A 19,086-nucleotide genomic window follows, 5' to 3' on the forward strand; every position below is an offset into this window, starting at 1 on the left:
ATGCGATACATCGTTCAGCCCGACTACAGAGTCAAAAGTTTCTTATTTTTATCAGTGGGCGTGTTGTCTTTTGCAGCTCATTTGCCAGTTGCGATCATTCCAGGTGTGATTTTGATATACAAAAACTCATGCAGCCCTTGTACATTGTTCCTGTATGTTTTCCTCTATAGTTGAGCACATAAATCTCCATGCAGCTGTAGAACATGCCTTTCATCGACCCCGGGTTCGTCCACGGTCCGTATTGACCTGCGATGGTCCTGGCGTATATGCAGATAAACGCGCCTGTATGTAAACGAACCCCCCCCTCGCTCGCGCAGAGCCGTAATGGCCGCTCCGCAGTTACATAAGCACACACGGGGCGCTCGGGTCACAGGGTGAGGGGGCATTCACACACACAGACGGGAATATCAGCGGCACTTTTGATGTAACGATATTTGTGATTCATCCGAAAACCGTCTGTCTCCAGGCGCAGCATGAAGAGGAAGGCCGCGTTCACGTGTCCCTTTAACGGCAGCTGCACCATCACCAAGGACAACCGGCGCCACTGTCAGGCCTGCCGTCTCAAGCGCTGCGTGGACATCGGCATGATGAAGGAGTGTGAGTACCTTCCTGAGATAGGGGACACGTCTTTTGTGGTGTGGCTGGACAACACATGGGTCAATTAGGAACGGCTTTCGCCCCGTGGCTGATTCTCAAGGCCATGAATGAGGCTTGTTCTCTCTTGTGTTGGTCGTCCATTATTCAAACACATGTCCAGCCCGCGGCAGTTTGTCGTGAGGCCGCGCGCTCCGGTAAATATTATCTAATGTTTGAGCTCGGGTCAAGTCTCTCTAGGTCTTTGCTCCGTTCACCCTGTTGTTTACTGTATTCCTGATGTGGCCCAACAAAGTACAGTTTAGCAATGTATGGATTTCTCTACTTGAAACTAGGGATGCACGATGATATCGGCATTTATCTGCATTTTGGCGCAATCCCCGATAAAGCCGATAAAAAAAATTTGGCCGATAATTAGGCCCGATAATTATAAGGTCAAATGACATTGAATCTGCAGCTCCAGCTCGCTGCCTTTCTCTCGGCGGCGCCGCCACGCACGGAGCTGCTGCAGACTCAGGACAGCACATTTACAGCAGCAGATACACGCTCGCCACGGCCGACTTTTGCACGGTTTTAGCTTTTTAGAAGTAACTTCAACATTAGCACCGCAACAAAATGAGAAAAAGACGAGGAAATGCGAACCTCTGACCCGCTCATGTAAGTTACTGGAACAGAGCGGGGCCTAAACGGTTAAAGCCATGTATTATCTTCGTATTTCTGATCAAATAAACACGATAGCCCCGCGACTGAAGCGCTATGAACGAGAGGAGTTTTACATTGATGAAATGAGCCGCGCTGCTCGTCACAAATGCATAAAAGAGCCCAATGCAGGAGAGAGTCTTGTTTGTGCTGTAGTATCGTATTATTAATCAAACTTGAATCTGTCACAGATTTGGCATCACTTTTCTCTCATGTCAGAGACGCCTCTAGACTCTGTGAAATACTATAATACTGTCTATATTCCAGTATTGTAAACAAGAATCCATTAGTATGATGTCAAGAAAAAGAAAAATACTAGGAAGGAAGTAGTAGTGGTAGTAATATTATTCTTTTTTTTTTGTTTAAATAAGATGTGACACAGATGAACAGAGACAGACCTGCTCAGATGATGGAACTGTAAAAAACCTTGTATATTGCTTGGTAGAGTTAATACATTTTGGGCAGAACTGTTACATTGAGTTCTTGTCACAAAATAAAGTGCAAATATATATACATAATTATCGGTGTCATTATCAGTTATCGGTATCGGGACATGCGGAATTATCGGTTATCGGTTCAAATTGGCATTATCGTGCATCACTACTTGAAACAACGGGGTTTTGTTTAAACAAGAAGCCACCAAAACCTGCCACGAGGAAGCCCTGGATGTGGAGCTAAACGCCGCCGTCCTGTTTGAACCACAGACAACAGTAAATGAACAATGGACTGAGTGAATGTGGCTCCCCCCGTGGCGCTCATCGCACACTAACAACGCCAGAGCAGTTGTTGCTGTGTTATTTGCAAAAGATAAACTTAAAAAAAAAAAAATCACAATTGGAACCAAATTTGTCCTTGAATAAAGGATTCCATGGTGATTTCATTCCACTCTTTTGTGTTTTTGGTGTATTCAGCCCCAGGCAGCGCTTCTTGTCGTTTCAAAGATAGTTTCCAGATCAGCGTTCTGTCTGTGGTTACATTCTGTCTGAAAGTGCAGCGAGTTTCCGTGCGTCTGTCTGTGTCTCCGGACCTGACTGTGAGCTCATTGAGAACAGACCGGGCCCGATAACAACAAAGAGCCTCCATTCTCCTCCACGGACCCCTCCCACTCACTTCCTACTGGGAATTACAATAGCCATTAGGCACTCCCACTCCCACACGGGCCGCTTGATGAGGTACTCCTGAGTCCTGACCCCATCACCCAATCTGAGTGCATGTAGTCGTCAGACATGAAGACGACAAACGCGCTCTGATCTGTCGTTATTACTTTAGTCGAGCCCGCGGGAGTCCATGCAGACACATGAAAAAGTTGGACGGTTCGGTCCAGGTTTGGTCCAGGTTCAGTCCAGGTTCGGTCCAGGTTTATTCTTGAACAACAGAAAGGAGATTTAAGGGACGTGGCTCTAGTTTCGTCACGATACTGAGAATAAAACTGGATTCTCGATACTGATTTCGATACAATAGCACAAAAAAAGTCAAAACATATATACCGTATGTTATAGTGTACTATTTATAGTTTGTATTTATAGTTTGTTTTTTCACACTGACAGCTGCTAGAGGGCGCTCTAGGCTTGTGTACCTGTATCTTCTACTGCTGTATCACTAAAGATTTAAAATCTTCAACTGCAATGAAGAACCATGTGATGCAAAGAGAGGCTTGTAAACAGTTTAGTTACGCCTCCATGTCCAGGCAGTTGCCAAGGCTGGTGCAACTTATTGTCTGGAAAATACGGTACTATTTTTGCTTTAGGAAACTCTTTTTCCATCTGCGCTGTATAATCTACATTTTAGAACAGTTTATCAGTTTATTTGGTTTCATCACGTTCTTGAGAGGTTATTGTTTTAAAAGGTCTACTTTGTTCTCTTCAATTAAAGTCAAATGCTAAAATGATGCTAGGTAATAATATAAACAACAGTCTAAGCGATTTACTGCACCTGGGAGGCAGTGGGTGAAACCACACGGAATGAACCTAATTCTACAGATTCTACAGATCCTGCTCCTTTCTGCTCCTCGTTTCAGCAGCAGTAATCAGATCCTACACTTCGACATCAGAGGCATTTAGTTTTAGAATTTTATTCAGTGCCCAGGAGGCGCAGGCCGGAAGAAACGCAGAAAGTATCGATACCTGCTCAAATAGCTTCGATACCACTTTTAGTATCTATTTCGTATCTAGGAATTTTTTGTGGCAACTCTACTTTTCCTTGAGCAGTGTAAATGAGAACGCCTTATCAATATCAGCAGTCAGGGGGTCATAGAATGTCAGTCATGTCTCCTTGGGCTCCCTCAGCTTGTCCCAGGGCTTAAAATGACTGTGCGTATCTTAAATTAATCTGGATAATTCCCACTGCTTTCCTTCAAATGGAGCTCAGTTTCGCAACAGTCTACACTGACATAGCTCTTGCTGGTGAAGTGTCTTTTTCTGACACTTCTTTTAGGTTTGAAAATGATGTGAAAATCAGTGCTGCGTCGCCCACAAACAGGTTCATAATCCACAGTTACACACGAATGTTTTAGCACTTTGTTTATTGACGACGGTCTTTTCCTCCCACTATCGTGACAGTCATCCTGACAGACGAGGAGGTGCAGAGGAAGAAGGATCTGATCCAGAGGAGAAAGGACGAAGAGGCTCAGCGCGAGGCCGACAAAGAGGCGCGCCGGCCCAGGCTGACGGACGAGCAGAGCAGGGTCATCTCCACGCTGGTGGAGGCACATCACAAGACCTACGACGACTCCTACTCAGATTTCTGCAGGTTCAGGGTACGACAAAATAAATAAAATTGTTATTATTATTAAAATCTTTTATTAAAGATGTTTTTTTTGCTGCTATTGAAACTTCCTGATCCAGATCACTTCCTTACTTTTCTTGGCACCTTTTATTGAAAAACTTGATATGTCGGGGAGTTTAAATATCTCAAATGGAGTTGTTTTGACTGGTTAACCAATTGACTGCCAATGACGTCTATAGACGTTAATTGGGTTTTTCAATGGGAACAGCTGCAGCAAAGCCTTGAGCATGTCTGTTGTTAAAATCTTAGTTGTGCAGCCTAATGCTGCCACCTAGTGACTCAATAAAAGAACTACAAGTTCTTTTATTGAGTCACTAGGTGTCAGCATTGCGCTTTCATTTTCTCAGCTTTTTGGTCAGAAATCAGCATTTTGGGTGATTTCACCTATTTTCTACGGACGATTACTAAAGAATGGAAAGAGGTACAAACACACTTTTTTTTTTAGATGAAAGAAGAGTCTAATCTTTCTTTTGGTGGGTTTCGTGTTGACATAGACCTAGACCTAAATCATCTGTGGGTCTTGAAAAAACAGTCAGAATCCTGAAAAACCTCTGGCAGTGGGGAGCTCTCTGATTTGAAAATGGCTGGCAGTCAATGAGTTAAGATGTAGTTGGTTGTTTGACACAGATTATTTAACTTGTTCTGAGATGTTTCTGATTCGATTCAATACATTTTGTCTTTATTTCAGGTTATTTTATCTTCCAATGGGGTTAGAAAATTGTGCTTGTCCCATTGGCAATTACTTTCTTATTTTAAGAAAAATGACCTTAGAACCAGTCTGGCATGTCATCAAACAAGCAAAGTGTTCTTGGTCCGATCAGGAAGAGTCTAAAGCCACTCAAAGCAAGATTAATATTCTCAAATCAAGTCATTTAAGCCTATGCTTGCTTTAGTTTTTGTAGTGTCAAATCTTTAAATGCCTGTACTACATAACAACCCCGTTTTAGCTAATTTGCAGATACATGAATGTAACCAAATCTCACGTGCCGGTCTTCCTCGCTCATGTAATGACTTGTGTTTCCCATAGTTTGCGTGATGTTTGTATCTTCAAAGCCCTGTAACTTCAGCAGATGTTTTGAGCTGTGTGTTGCGCTCCTGTTCCTCTGCTCAGCCCCCGGTGCGTGATGGTCCAGTGACGCGCAGCGCCAGTCGAGCGGCCTCTCTCCACTCGCTGTCGGACGCCTCGTCGGACTCCTTCAGCCACTCCCCAGGTAAAACACTCGCTGCTTTCGAAGAATCCTCAGTGTGCGCGTTACCATAATCACATTTACAAAGTCCCCCTCGTAATGCCAGTCTTAGCCCGTTCTCTCGGATAGTGTGAAAGAACCGAATCCTGTCGCAGCTCGGTTACAACAAGCTCTGGTCTGGAACAAAGACAGGAAGTCCCCGACGCTGCGAGGCCTCGTGACTGTTCAAATCAAGACCAAAGTCATGAACAGGGATCGATATTGGGTAAAATTATTCAGACAGACGGAGGCAAGGTCAGTTGGAGATGATGGAAATACAATCAAACCATTTCGGATGACCGTTTAGATTTGGTCAACCCTAACCCCTAAAAGTTAGAAAGAACAGCAGTGGCTAAATGGACCCTTGCATATGGGGCTTAAGCAGTGTTAATTTCGTCGACTAAAATATTTAGTCTTAATTTTAGTCAAAGTGATATTTTTGACGACTAAAATTGGACTAAAACTAAACGTTTCTCATGAGACTAAAACTATGACTAAAATGTCCAGATATTTTAGTCGACTAAAATAAGACTTAATAAAAATGAAAGGGAGAGACTAAAATCATCCAAACTTCTATTGACCATCTGAAAGAGCCTCAGATCATGTAAATTCTCTGCCAAATGAACAGGTTTGTGCTTTATTCAAGTGGGAGAAGAAACATGAAGCAGAGGAACAAGATTAAATATGATTATAATGAATATTACAAATGCAAAGTCGACTAAATTAGTCTTAAATTTAGTCGACTAAATTGACATGCAATTTTAGTCGACTAAAACTAGACTAAAATTGAAAGTTTTTTTTTTACTAAATCTCGACTAAAATTAAGTTACATTTTAGTCAAAAGACTAAAACTAAAATAAAATATGTTGTCAAAATTAACACTGGGCTTAAAAATAGATTTAAAAACATTATTTTGAGCCACATTTTGTAATTACAAGAATGATGCCTTTCTAAGAATTAAATTGAAGCAGTGAAATACAGCTAGAGCTAGTAAAGACTTTGAGTGGGGCTCCTCCTGCTGGCAGCGGTGGGAATAACTCACTTTCAGTTTCGATTTGCCGCGTGGTTTACAGCTTCAGCGCGGCCTGATAATCACGATGTTAAGGAGAGTTTGTTATGCAGTTGTATCCAGGAAGTTCCGAACGCAGCGCTGACACCGTAGAAGAAGAAACCGGTACATTTTACTGCTTTACCTGAGGATTACTCTCTCTAAGTCTCTGTCGACTTAAAACACGCCTTAAAGCTCAAAGAAAGTGTGTTTTCCATGACATGTCCACTTGAAAGTTTACTTTGATTTAAAAAAAAAACATGGCACAAGTTAATCCAAAGCAGAAGTTCAAACAGCGCTCCTTCTGGTTAATAGGGAGAATACAATATCAAAGCTTTTGTAAAAAAAGTATGAATCGCTTCAGCTGAAAAAAACAAAACAGTGCTGAAATTGAGCCGAGCGACTGATGAATTAGTTTTGCTGCTCAGATTTCACTCTTTAAATTTGATCCCTGCTTCTTCTAAAAATATGTCACCCTGATAATCAGCGAGAACAAAAGCCGAGTTGAACCTGTGGTCGCGAGAGCCCATCAATGGTTAATGCTTGACCGTTTGCGCGCGGGGGCTGTTTTTCTGCTTACATAATGTGTTTGCATGTTTTTCTGAGAACCGTGTGAGGCTCCAGGGAGCGACACCTGACTGCCCTCTGCTCTGCACTCGCTGATGTGTTCTAGCGGAGCTGGAACTGTAGGAAATGAACAGTCCCCACCACCACACCGAGGAACAATGCTCCGAGGGGGCCCTCCGCAACCTTTGGATATTTTTAGCTTTTATTATTTACTTTAGGGGCCTCCTCATACAGTCAGGGAGCTCAGCAGCTTCGCTAGTATAACACGTGACTTAAAGGGGGGGTATTACGCAAAATCGACTTTTTCAAGCTTTACATCATGTTATTATGTCACTCCCTCATTAAAAACATGCCTGAAGTGTTGCCTTGGCACATTCACGTATTTCTGAGTAATCTGTATAAACTCTGATGGCGGCCATTTTAGGGATAGGTTTGCCTGAGTCCTCCTAGGAACGCCCCCACCTCCTGGAGACGCCTCCGAGCTTTCGTCACCAGCCGAGTAACCAACCACTGCTCCTCAGCAGAACCCCCTCCCCACTGATGCCACAGACAGCGTGTGGAGGGGCGTGTCGGAAAGGGTCAGAGGTTCTTAAAGAGACAGAGGCCGATTTCAAGACATTCACTACAGCCATTTTGAGAGAGACATTTTATACAAGGCAGTTATTCTAATTTACTGCATTTACAGACCAACAGAAGGTTTGCTCATCATTGTAGTGTGATATAGACTGGTGCTGTGTGACTGAAAAAAGCATAATACCCCCTCTTTAAACACCGCGGTTATGTGAGCACTAAGGATTTCAAAGTCGTTGTTATTGATTGACTGCGGAATTCTTCCGCAGTCAATTATTGGTTTTCATGTTCTTTATTATTATTCCTCTTCCATCTTTTTCCCGATTTTCTAGAGCTTTCAGCACCTTCATGCTTTGTGCAATTTATGCAACTTATGCATCAAAATGTTCCGCATGTTGAGGAGAAGGGTGCTATTACTTTTGGGACTTCTGCAACTTAAGGTTTTTCCGCAATCGGCCAAAATGTCGGAGATTTTTCCCATTGACTTATAATGGGGCTGCTCCAAATCCATGCTTTTCTGCACTTTTTTCTGCATTTTATGCAATTTCTGCACTTTGTGCATGTTCAGCTTCTGCAACTTGTGGGTTTTGAGAAAAAATTGGCCTTCTGCAGTTTTCCAGTTTTTTTATACGAGAGTTTGAAATGTTTGCATTAGTGTGTATGGGGGTATCCAGCCAATGGGGAGACTCCAGGACTTTCAGCCATTTGTGCAGCTTCTGCCAATCAAGCACTGAGGCCATTTCAACAGTTTGACCAGTTTATGGAATATAAAAGTTTATGCAAATTAACAATTTATGCAAATTAACCACTTTATGCATTTTAAAGCGTTTATGCAGCTTAAGAGTTTATGCCATTTAGGATTTCTGAATTTTAAAGAGTTTATGCAATTTACATAATTTATGCAAATTAACCCATTCATGCATTTTACCACTTTATGCAGTTTATACAGTTTATGCAACATGACATTTATGCATTTTACCAGTTTATGCTAATTGTATTGTGCAATTTGAAGAGTTTATGCAATTTCTGCATTCGCTTCCCACAATTCTGCAGTCAATCGCAATGGCGCAGCCATTGCATTTCTAGTTTATTTTATTATTTGTTTCTTCACATCTGATTTTGGGGCATCTCTTTATTTCTTCAACCAGAGTCGGACACAAAGATGAACTTCAACAACCTGCTGATGATGTACCAGGAGCAGGGCAGCAGTCCGGAGTCCAGCGAAGAAGAGGGCTCCAGTCTCTCTATGCTGCCCCATCTGGCCGACCTTGTGTCCTACAGCATCCAGAAGGTCATCGGATTCGCCAAAATGATCCCAGGGTTCAGGTACAAACCCGCCTCTGTTTTCCAAACCTTGGTTGTTGGTTGTCAAATAGATAATACAGATAATAATACAGATGTCAAAGAAATGAAATGGAATGAAATTATTGGTATGTTTTATGGTTCTGTATGATATATATTTTAATATAGGTATCCTGAAATGTGTTGTTTAAGTGCCGGTCTCGGGGAAGAAAAATCATGATACCAAGTCGTAGTGTTGATCCTTGACCCCATCACTTTTCATCACTTAGGTCAGTGGTTCCCAAAGTGGGGTCCGGGGCCCCCTGGTGGGCCTCAGGGGCATTACAAGGGGGGCAACGCTTGATCACGAAACAATTTCATTGATTTTTTTTTGTGGAAAGAATACATTTATTTACAAAAATGTACAGTTTTTAAACCTACAGTCCTTCCTGGATGAAATGACCTTTTTGTTTATTGTTTATTATTGGGGGGAACTTTGGGGAATGGCTGACTGAGATACATAAAATGATAGAGAATAAGTAAACAAAACTAAAACTTGGTCTTTGTCCATATACAACTCCTGAACTCACCATCTGCTGCCACAAAGGAGAGTAAACAAATCTCAAACGCAGCTTTTTTTTATTTTTATAGAGATGTCAGTCAGAGTTCCCAAATAATCCTGAAATCGAAGCGTTAAGTGCACAACGTGGGGTAAAGCCACGCTTACATAAACCAGGACACATTCCTCAGAAAAACAGCCTTGAACAAAAGTAACCTCACTCATCATTACGTAACTGCTGCAGCCACAGGCCATGCGCCTCAACGCTCCCGTCACCTCGTCACGAGAACAGAAGTTACTGACACCGTCCGAGTGGTCAGAGGGTCCCTGGTTAGGTCGGCATGGTGTGAAACAAGTCATTTTATCAGCACGAACGCTGCTTTTTAGATTTAGCCCCCAAAAGAAGGAAAGCTGAGTATATTCTGTTGAAAAATCAGGTAAGGCCCACCACCTGTAAGATGTGGAGCTGGAGAAATTGTGCTGGGTTAAGGTGGGGGTTAAGAGGCTAAATGAAAGGGAGCCCTAGCGGTTTAGTTCTGTACAGTAATGAGTTTATTATCCCCGTGTCTTCCGGACGGCCCTAACCCCAGGTCTTGGTCGTGGGTTCATGTGGCTGTGGGCTGTGGACGTGCCCGGGCCTGTATTTCCTGAAAGTTCGCCTGCCCAGACCCCCTCTGATGGACAGCACTGATCACGCTGGAATGTTTGTCCTCTTTTAAAGTCCTCAACAAAACCAGACCCGGCCGACCGAGAGGCCAGAGCGGGTTTGAACTGAAGAGAAGAACAGGTCTCGAGACTGTTTTCAGATACTTCAGGATGAAAGCGATCCAAAGGGAAAATCCACAGTCCGGGGCTGCAAAATGAATCGCCCAATTATTGTTATTGCAACATTCTTGACACAGATGTTTTGCCTGATCATCTGAATTGCTGACACAAAGCTCCCGTCTCAGGTACAGGAGGAACTGGGCTAGAGTTGGGGCGTGTAACTTTTAAAAGTCCCATTAAGTGACTGAGCTGCTATTATTTTTATTATGATTATTATTATTGACTGGCTTTTCTGAACTTAATAGACGTATTTAACCTCTTAACCCCCCCTTAAAACCACCTGTATTTTCTCCAGTCTGGCTTTGCCCAAATTGAAGCTTCTCATAACCTGGCCTATAGGCGTTACACAACCTGTAGTCCAGGTTAACGCCTCATTTGAAAGCTAAGACCTACAAAGCTGATCTGAGCTTCTTCCCCGTTAAGGTTGTCACGTTTTCGTCCTCTTTTGTTGTATTTTCACCACCTTTTTGTTGCTTTTTTTGACATGATTTGGTCACATGTTTGTGGCTTGATCAGTTACATTATAATATAAAAAGAAAATGCGGTCAAAATGCTACAAAAGAAACATTAAAAACGTGACAAAAACGCATCGAAAACATGATTTAAAAATGCTACAAAAACGACTAAAAGTGACAACAAAAACTGGGTAAAACTGGAGAAAATGTGCTCGCATGGTGAGCAGCTCCTTTTTAAAGCGATCGTTCTTAAGATTGCAAAGTGAGAAGAGAGATGGAGTGGGTTTCTGGTATGCTTTCAAATGTCATTTTGCAAAATGAGGAGAGCGAGAACAAACTTTCAAAAATATTCAATCAACTTCCCTTGCCCTCCTGACAGAACGGTTCTCATTGGTCCAAGTGATGGCACCGAGGATTCTGATTTGTTTCAGCAAAGGGAGGGACTTATATAATTTAAAGGTTCTATATCATGCTATTTTAGCCATTCCAAAGTTAAGTATAGGCATGTATATGATATATTTTACCTCTACCATTATGGAGCACTCATTTTTGTGATAAATATAAGTGTTTTCTGGAGGTATTTTTCAAACCCGGAAGACACAACGCTTCGATTCAGTTAACTCCGCCCCCTCTCTCCGCACATACAACTTTCCCGTAATATAAATAAACAGCAATAAGTGAAGATACTTCACGATGCAGTTATATGGAGTTGACATCTGCAACACAGCTTCATAAATGGCTAACACACATGCTAATATGCTAACACACAAGCTAACCCGCGTTTGGACTGACTCACCCTCTGCTCCATCGCTGTTTACATTATGGGACTCGCGTTGGTTATAAAAGTTAATCCACTTTGGTTCTGGCGAAGGTTCCCCAAACATCCATCAGAGACAGTCACAGAAAAACAATATTTTGGTGATAGTCGCCGAATCCCGGAGAAAAAAACAGCTGAGTGGCCTCTTCCTGAAAAAGGTTGAATAAACTCTGTAGCCAAACGCGCTTCTTTTTCTCCGTGACATGATCGTTAGGTAAGAATAAAGAACAGGTGTGTCCAGTTATAACGAGCTCCATCTTCAGCTGCAGCGCAAACATGACTGATCTGTTCAGACGCTCAGAGATGTGTTTGTTTTGGCCACAGCTGACCTGGAAGCACCTCGGGCACATCCTTTTTTTTTTCTTTTTTTTTTTTCCCCTTTATTTCTTTCTTACAACAGAAATAATGAAAAAGCTGTTTTACAAATTAAAATCAGGCCGTAAACATAGAATTAAGACATTGCATTACAGACGTCGAGCACTTCCGTTCCGCTGTGACGACACAACTGAACACTCAGTCGTTCACGAGGAGAGGGAGGAGCAGCTGCTCAGAGAGCAGGATTCAGGAGGATTACTGAGAGCTGCGTGAATGAAGCCACAAACCACTCTGGGGGTGTTTTTGATAAGGAAATAGCAAAACAACATGGCTAAAAGCTCCAAAAAGTCGATTTTGCATGATATAGGACCTTTAATATTATTTGCGTTGCGTCAAATTGCAGACACAGGCGGTCAATTATTCGCAATCTAGCAAATCTGTAAAATATTTAGACTTACAGACTATCACTCAAAAAATTGCTGAACATTATTTATATAAATATGAGAAGTCAAAACTATATTGCAAGTTTGTGCATAAAAATGTTAGTTTTTCAATAAGCTAAGTGAAAAAATCTGTAAAAACGTCCTTGTTTTTTGGGTTTAAAGCTCAATGAATCAGGCTTGGAATTAGATCGTCAAACGTCTTGTTAAGTCCAAGACTGGAAAGTTTGGCGTCCACCTGAGTGGATCAAAAACCTCATTTAGAGAAAAACCAGCCCTAAAGTTTTGCACCGAGTGATTTTGTGGTTTTTGACATGCTCCATGACGAGCTGAAAATGTAATGAGTTCTGTCTGTGCTGCTAAAATAAGTAACGTGTTTCCCAAACACTGGTCGTAGCAAAGCCTCTCAAAGGGCATTGACGTCTGACAGTCAGTGGTGGTGACCGTGTAACCACTGGGTGAAACAGCCAAGGACACGAGCGTATGCTATTTCCATTCCCTCTTGTCCTCAGAGCACAATATGGCGGGAGCATCATGCCATCGTTCTGTAATCCTCTGTTGTCTGTGCAGAGAGCTGACCGCAGAGGACCAGATCGCCCTGCTGAAGTCCAGTGCCATCGAGGTGATCATGCTGCGCTCCAACCAGTCCTTCAACCTGGAGGACATGAGCTGGAGCTGCGGAGCCCCGGACTTCAAGTACCAGATCAGCGACGTCACTAAAGGTACGGACAGACTCTTGACTGTGGGGGGCGGGAACGGTTCTTCTCAACGCATTCCCCTTCAGAAGTCACAGAGGTTTCTACGGGCTCAGCTTTTCCCTGTGATAACACGTGTAGAAACCCCACGGTGTTCAGCTCGATGTCAAACACATAGGTCTCCTGCTGCGTGTTCCAATATTAATGGCCTGTGTCTCCCTTCAGAGCTCCTCATTCACTAACTCCGACTATTCACCAGAAATGTAAAATGCAAACTGTAAAACTAGATGGTAGGAGCTTTCAAATGAGGTATGGCATTGTGTTTTTTTTAAAAAGCCAAAACGGTATTGATTCAGTATCTGGTATCTGATCCGGTATTTTTCCTGGACCGGCACCGACATCCGATCTTGCGTTGGTGCGTCTCTAGTTATTTGTTTTCTGTTTCATTGATTTGTCTTTCCTGCGTCTAGCGGGGCACACCCTGGAGCTGCTGGAGCCTCTGGTGAAGTTCCAGGTGGGACTGAAGAAGCTGAACCTTCATGAAGAGGAACACGTGATGCTCATGGCCATCTGCCTGCTGTCCCCAGGTACAGTCGAACACTCTGGAACAGCATGGCTTCCGTTAGCCGGGTTTAGCCCCGTTTTGGCCGGTCTGAAAATCAAATGACTGGAAAATATATAAGTTGAGATGATCAAAAAATGTCAAGCCAACGTATCTTCATCAGTCGAAGAGGCCGACAATAAAAAGTCTGGAGGGAAAACAAAGATAACTAAGTAAGTGACTGACACATAAAAGTTATACTTCTATAAAGAAAAGGTTAGAACTACGGCTTTAACCTATTTTACAAGGCGCAGTTGAAGCGCCATCATTGCACATGAAAGGGCTTTTCTCTCTGTGCGTCATCACATTTTTCAAGAGAGAAATGTACAGGTACATTTACACTTTAAAACGTATAAATGAACTAAACTAATACATTTGATTATGTTATTATTTTTCCCTGAGCTCGCTCAGTCAAACTGAAGTGCTGTCCATACAATTTAACTCAAGCAATGTGAATGGTTGCTTAGCAAAGGCTGGATAGATTTGACTAATGTAATGTCGTAACGTAGCAACAGAACGGCATTTACCAGTCCACCACGACAACGGCAGCAAATTGAGTGGCAAGTCTGCAAAGTTATTCATTTACACCGCGTTCCAAATTATTATGCAAATTGTATTTCAGTGTCATAAAGGTAAAAAACAGTTTTTGATGGTATTGTGTCTCAAGGCTCTTTGAATCACTGACCTCAATCTCAGACGCCCAGTTAAGGGAAAAACAACTAAAAAAGGAGGTTCCACATTATTAAGCAGACCAACATTTTCAAGTAATAAGGGAAAGAAAAAGGATCTCTGCTGATGAAATACGTGAAATAGTTGAATGCCTTGGTCTAGGTATGAAAACCTTCGATATTTCATGAAAGATTAAGCGTAATCATCGTACTGATTAGAGATTTGTGGATGATTCAGAGCACCATGTCCTGCTGTAAAGAAAACCTCTGCATCACTGGCTGCTATGGGCATAAAAGGAGAGAAACTCATGATGTGGATCCCCATTCTAGGGCTGGGCGATATATCGATATTTGAGATGTATCGATATATTTTTTTATGAGATATGGAATTAGACCATAGCGCGTATATCGGGTATATCGATATTCAACCAAAATATGTCAGGATAAGACTTTTGGTCCATATCGCCCAGCCCTACTCCATCCTCCCCTGACCTCAACCATCCAAACAGCAGCTCTGGGAGACTATTCTGACATCCTGCAACGAAATCCAAGCAGAAACGTTTAATAGATTTAAGAATTAGAAGCTCCTATCAAATAAGTCCTATGTTAAACTATAACTTGACCTGTTAAAATGTTTTTGATTGAAATATCTTTTGATTTCAGTAAATATGACCTAATGCTGCAAATTCAACAAATGACCATTTTCAGTTTCAAGCTTTAAAATGTATTGAAACGATGAGTTGCATAATAATTTGGAACAGTAGATTTTGAGTTGTTTACTATATTTATCTTTGAAAAAAATACTGTTATCACGGGGAGGTTTTTTCAATAGTTTCCACATTATCACATATATTTTTAAGACTTGAAAATCATGCTGACTCATTTGAGTTAAGAATGTCATTTGCATAATAATTTGTAACGCTTTGTATTTGTCACTCAAATTGCTACGTTGAAGAATCCATTTAGATTTAAACGTCACAGTGCTTCCATTGAAAACAACAATAATAATTTTATAGCGGTCTTCAATATTATAACAATATTGTAGCATTTTTTTACTAACTCATTCCTGTACAATACATTCCACCGATTGAAAACAAAAGTCGTAAAATGTTACAATGTAAAAGATCACAACAATAACTGACTGTTTTTACCTGACTGAAACCAAAGATCCTGTTATTACCACCATCGAGACTGTGCCTTTACTGCCCCCTTGTGGCTGGGTTTTCCTTTTATTTAAACTGTGAGGGGAAGTCTGTGTCACTTACTCAATTGTTTATCAAAAATCGAGTCATTGTTATACAAAGTGGAGACGAGCGACTGAAGGGGCAGCTGTTCTCCAGCGCTGCTCCTTCATGAGGGGGTTTTCTCTGAGCGTTTGAAGGAGCTAAGGCCCATATTTTATACATGGACTTCATGCAGGTCTCGCTAACGTGTGGCTAGCTCTGATCTGCATTCCTCATTAATTATGCAGAGATTAGGGCGAGAGTTAAACCGACACAGCCACTGAACGAAGTGGGCAAAAGGATCTTTTTACATTGATGAAGCTTTTATTTTAGGGATTGTTGCTGCCAACACAGAAGCTAAACGCTGGCATCGGGGTTAGTGCTGGGTTGAATGAGTTAGTTGGTGATTAGCTCGGTGCTTTTGCTTCACATCGCTGAGGCCTCTCGGACACTCCAAGACCAATTTTATTTCAGTTTTTTTTTTTTTTTAAGGTTTCTGGTAGCTTTTCGGGATAGAATGTGTCCTAGCCATGAAGACGGATCCATTGTAGTGGAAACCTACCAGAAACCCTAAAAACAATTGGTCTCGGAGCACCTTAGAGGTCACCGGGATGGAAAGTGAAGGTGCCATGCTGACCACCTGCCGGTCACTGAATGGTCAAATACGACATGTTTTAAAAACATTTTTTTTGCAAAGCAGACTTGCGTTATTTCACGGCGCTGGGATTATTTTCCCTTCGCTTTTCACGTGCCATGGCTCGTGCTTTTGTCTGACATAAAAGCAAACAGCGCTGTGTGATGATGTCATCAGGCCGCGCTGCTCAGTTTGCTTGCGCAGGTGTGAGGGCTGGCCAGCAGGGGGCAGGTGTGAAACAGGGACCTCTCTTTAATCAAGGCGTAGTTGAAATCACTTGTACTTTTATGACTGTCCAGAAAACATAAAATATCATCATATTGTTTTGATTAATAAATAAATAAAATAAAGATAGACGTTTTTTTAAAGGCAACACATAATCGTTTGAATAATCGTGATTTCAATTATGACAAAAATAATCGTGATTATTATTTTTTCAATAATCGAGCAGCCCTATAATGAATATATCGCTAAGTTAAGAAAACCAAACTTGTGTTCCTCCCTCTCTCAGACCGTCCCGGCGTCCAGGACCACGCCCGCATCGAGGCGCTGCAGGACCGGCTGTCGGAGACGCTGCAGGCCTACATCCAGCTGCACCACCCGGGCGGACGCCTGCTCTACGCCAAAATGATCCAGAAGCTGGCCGACCTGCGCAGCCTGAACGAGGAGCACTCGAAGCAGTACCGCTCGCTCTCCTTCCAGCCCGAGCACAGCATGCAGCTCACCCCGCTCGTGCTGGAGGTGTTCGGCAGCGAGGTCTCGTAGGACTCGCAGAGAGAAACAAAGGCGGGAGGCGATGTTAAGAAAGGAGGAGGAGAGGAGAAAGAACTGGTAAAAAAAAACAAAAAAGTTGAAGTTCAAGTTGAGTAATATGCTTTTAATTTTAGTCAATAATAATGAGCCTTGTAGGACGGCCTCTCAAAAAACAACACGGCCGACCGAGTGTCATGTTTTTTCATTTTTTAATCGACTTAAAATCCTTATGCACAAGTAATGTACAAAAGAAAAATAACGAAAATACCACAGATGGAAAGAGAGAACAGTATGTATTTAGTAAGGCAGAATTTTTAGAAAGAATCCACAAAAAATATTGACTAAAATGAAGCATATTATTAGAGTATGATGATATTAAGACTCCAGAAACTACCTCCAAGAAAACAAGATGGCCGACTGACGCAGGCCTTATATATGACTAACAAAATAGGCGGAGTAGGAGAGAAGGGGGCGGAAATGTAACGGGACTCGACAAACAATGGCATGTTGGCGATATTTAAATGCCTCTTTAGCCAAAGGAAGCCATTTTGTACAGCGGAAAAGTACACGCTCGCAACACGGATTTCGAGCCGAAAGCGATTCATAACTTTGGTTTCTTTGAGTGAGCGTAAAGAAATGGAACGGGGAAGATGGACAGACGCATTTATTTAAAGTCAAACGTGTCATTTTCGAGTCCCAGGAGGATTGGTAGGAAAAGATTTTTCTGTTTCGTCTTGTCTGAGAAGTATATCGAGAAAAAAAAGAGTTGATGGTGTTATAGAATAGACCAGTGGTTCTCAACTGGCGGACCCCGAGCTAAAAACAAAGCGAGCCACAAAGAGGCTGAATAGGGGCTTCATGTTCGGCATAGATGTTGTTCTCTAGTTGCATGAAACGATATGATAAACGAGAAATGAGTCAACAAGAGGCACTTAAGAAATGGCGCTCTACGCTCCTTTCACCAAAATATTTAAATAAAACAAATGTACGTATTAAGTTATGTATCAAAACTGGTCATAGATACAAACCATATATGGTCATATTCAAAGCAACCAGAGGGAAAACAAAGAAAACGAAAAAAAAAACTGAACATTTATCCACAGTTACTTTAACTAATGTTGAATTATGAATATACTTTCCTGCTAAATAAAAATACAAAGACATAAAGGGGGGCAAAATGGTTCAACGGTCCATAAATATTGCAAAAACAGACCATGCGAACCAGGATGCCAGCAAAGCTAATGTTAGCTTCATGCTACGTTAGCTAACGAGTGCTGTTTGCCACTTTTACTAAACAATTAACTGTGAAAAACATCCATTTGGACCCGATTTAGACTTGACTTTATTGGCGTGTGATAAATATGTTTACAGTCCACCAGAAAACGGCTAAAAATAGTGAATAATTGTGATTCCCATGAGAGGTTTTCTTCAAAGTAATACATTAGGTTATGCTATTCTAGACCCATGACAACAAAAAGTTAATTGTGTGTTTCCCCTGAGCTTGATGAAAATATCAAAATATATTTGCACATTTTTCAATTGTGAAAGCCTACCATATCTTGGAACTTGGTATTAGTCATTTTTAGCTAAATCCCCCATAAACAAGGCTTACAAAATAAGATAATAGTAGTAGTTTCGAGAGCCCTGTGTTATAATTTTTTATTTTTGTCTAGATTATTTACAATGCAAACAAATGTAAAAATCACATTGTTTCCCCCATTTCCTTTAAGTTCCCTTTACCTTTAAAATGCATGTGAATTGTCTTGGCCTATTGCGGGTCCCAGTTGACGGCCACTTGAGAACCACTGGATCCAAGGGAGCATCCTATTATGATTATTATTATGATTATTATCACTACCATATTATACCAATTTATGAGTACATGTATGTCCTGCCTATTATACTTCTATTTTATGTATTTAAGAAATCCAACTTCAGCTGCTTCAAATGCCTGGACATCAAACACATGTGGATGTTTTTGACATATCCATATGTTCAACACACAACCTACATTAGCTCAGTTCAGTTTTAGCCATTCTGTTGATTCTACCTCTTTATTTTTATATATGAATATTTAGCATTTGCCTCGATGTGAAAATATGACCGTACCCTAGGAGTTCAGGACGACGCGCAGAGTCATCCGACGACAGCAGTGCCTGCACATTATTGTTAAAAGGTTTTTTTTTTTTATATATTATTTTTCGATTTCATTGTATATGCTTCTTTCCAAGGCAGCATTTGTATACAACATATATGCATCGATCAGCCGAAACATTACGACCACTAACGCCTTCATCTTGTCAAGCCGGCCCGTGGGATATTTTTTAGGAGG

At 41.6% G+C, this 19,086-nt stretch overlaps 1 protein-coding gene across 1 annotated transcript in view; it reads left to right on the top strand.

Moving 5' to 3' along the window:
- The window catches only part of LOC306982300 (vitamin D3 receptor B-like), a 35,461-nt gene extending 18,683 nt beyond the window's left edge, over positions 1-16,778 (top strand). The window contains exons 4-10 of the mRNA XM_079582211.1: positions 467-597; positions 3,852-4,048; positions 5,189-5,288; positions 8,637-8,814; positions 12,751-12,902; positions 13,346-13,462; positions 16,513-16,778. Of these exons, the coding sequence (XP_079438337.1) occupies positions 467-597; positions 3,852-4,048; positions 5,189-5,288; positions 8,637-8,814; positions 12,751-12,902; positions 13,346-13,462; positions 16,513-16,766 (1,129 nt within the window). The 3' untranslated portion in view covers positions 16,767-16,778. The remainder of the gene's footprint in view (positions 1-466; positions 598-3,851; positions 4,049-5,188; positions 5,289-8,636; positions 8,815-12,750; positions 12,903-13,345; positions 13,463-16,512) is intronic.
- The last annotated feature ends 2,308 nt before the right edge of the window (positions 16,779-19,086 follow it).

The sequence above is a fragment of the Gobius niger genome, assembly GCF_951799975.1.
Source record: "Gobius niger genome assembly, chromosome: 24".
In the NCBI taxonomy this organism is placed as follows: domain Eukaryota; kingdom Metazoa; phylum Chordata; class Actinopteri; order Gobiiformes; family Gobiidae; genus Gobius; species Gobius niger.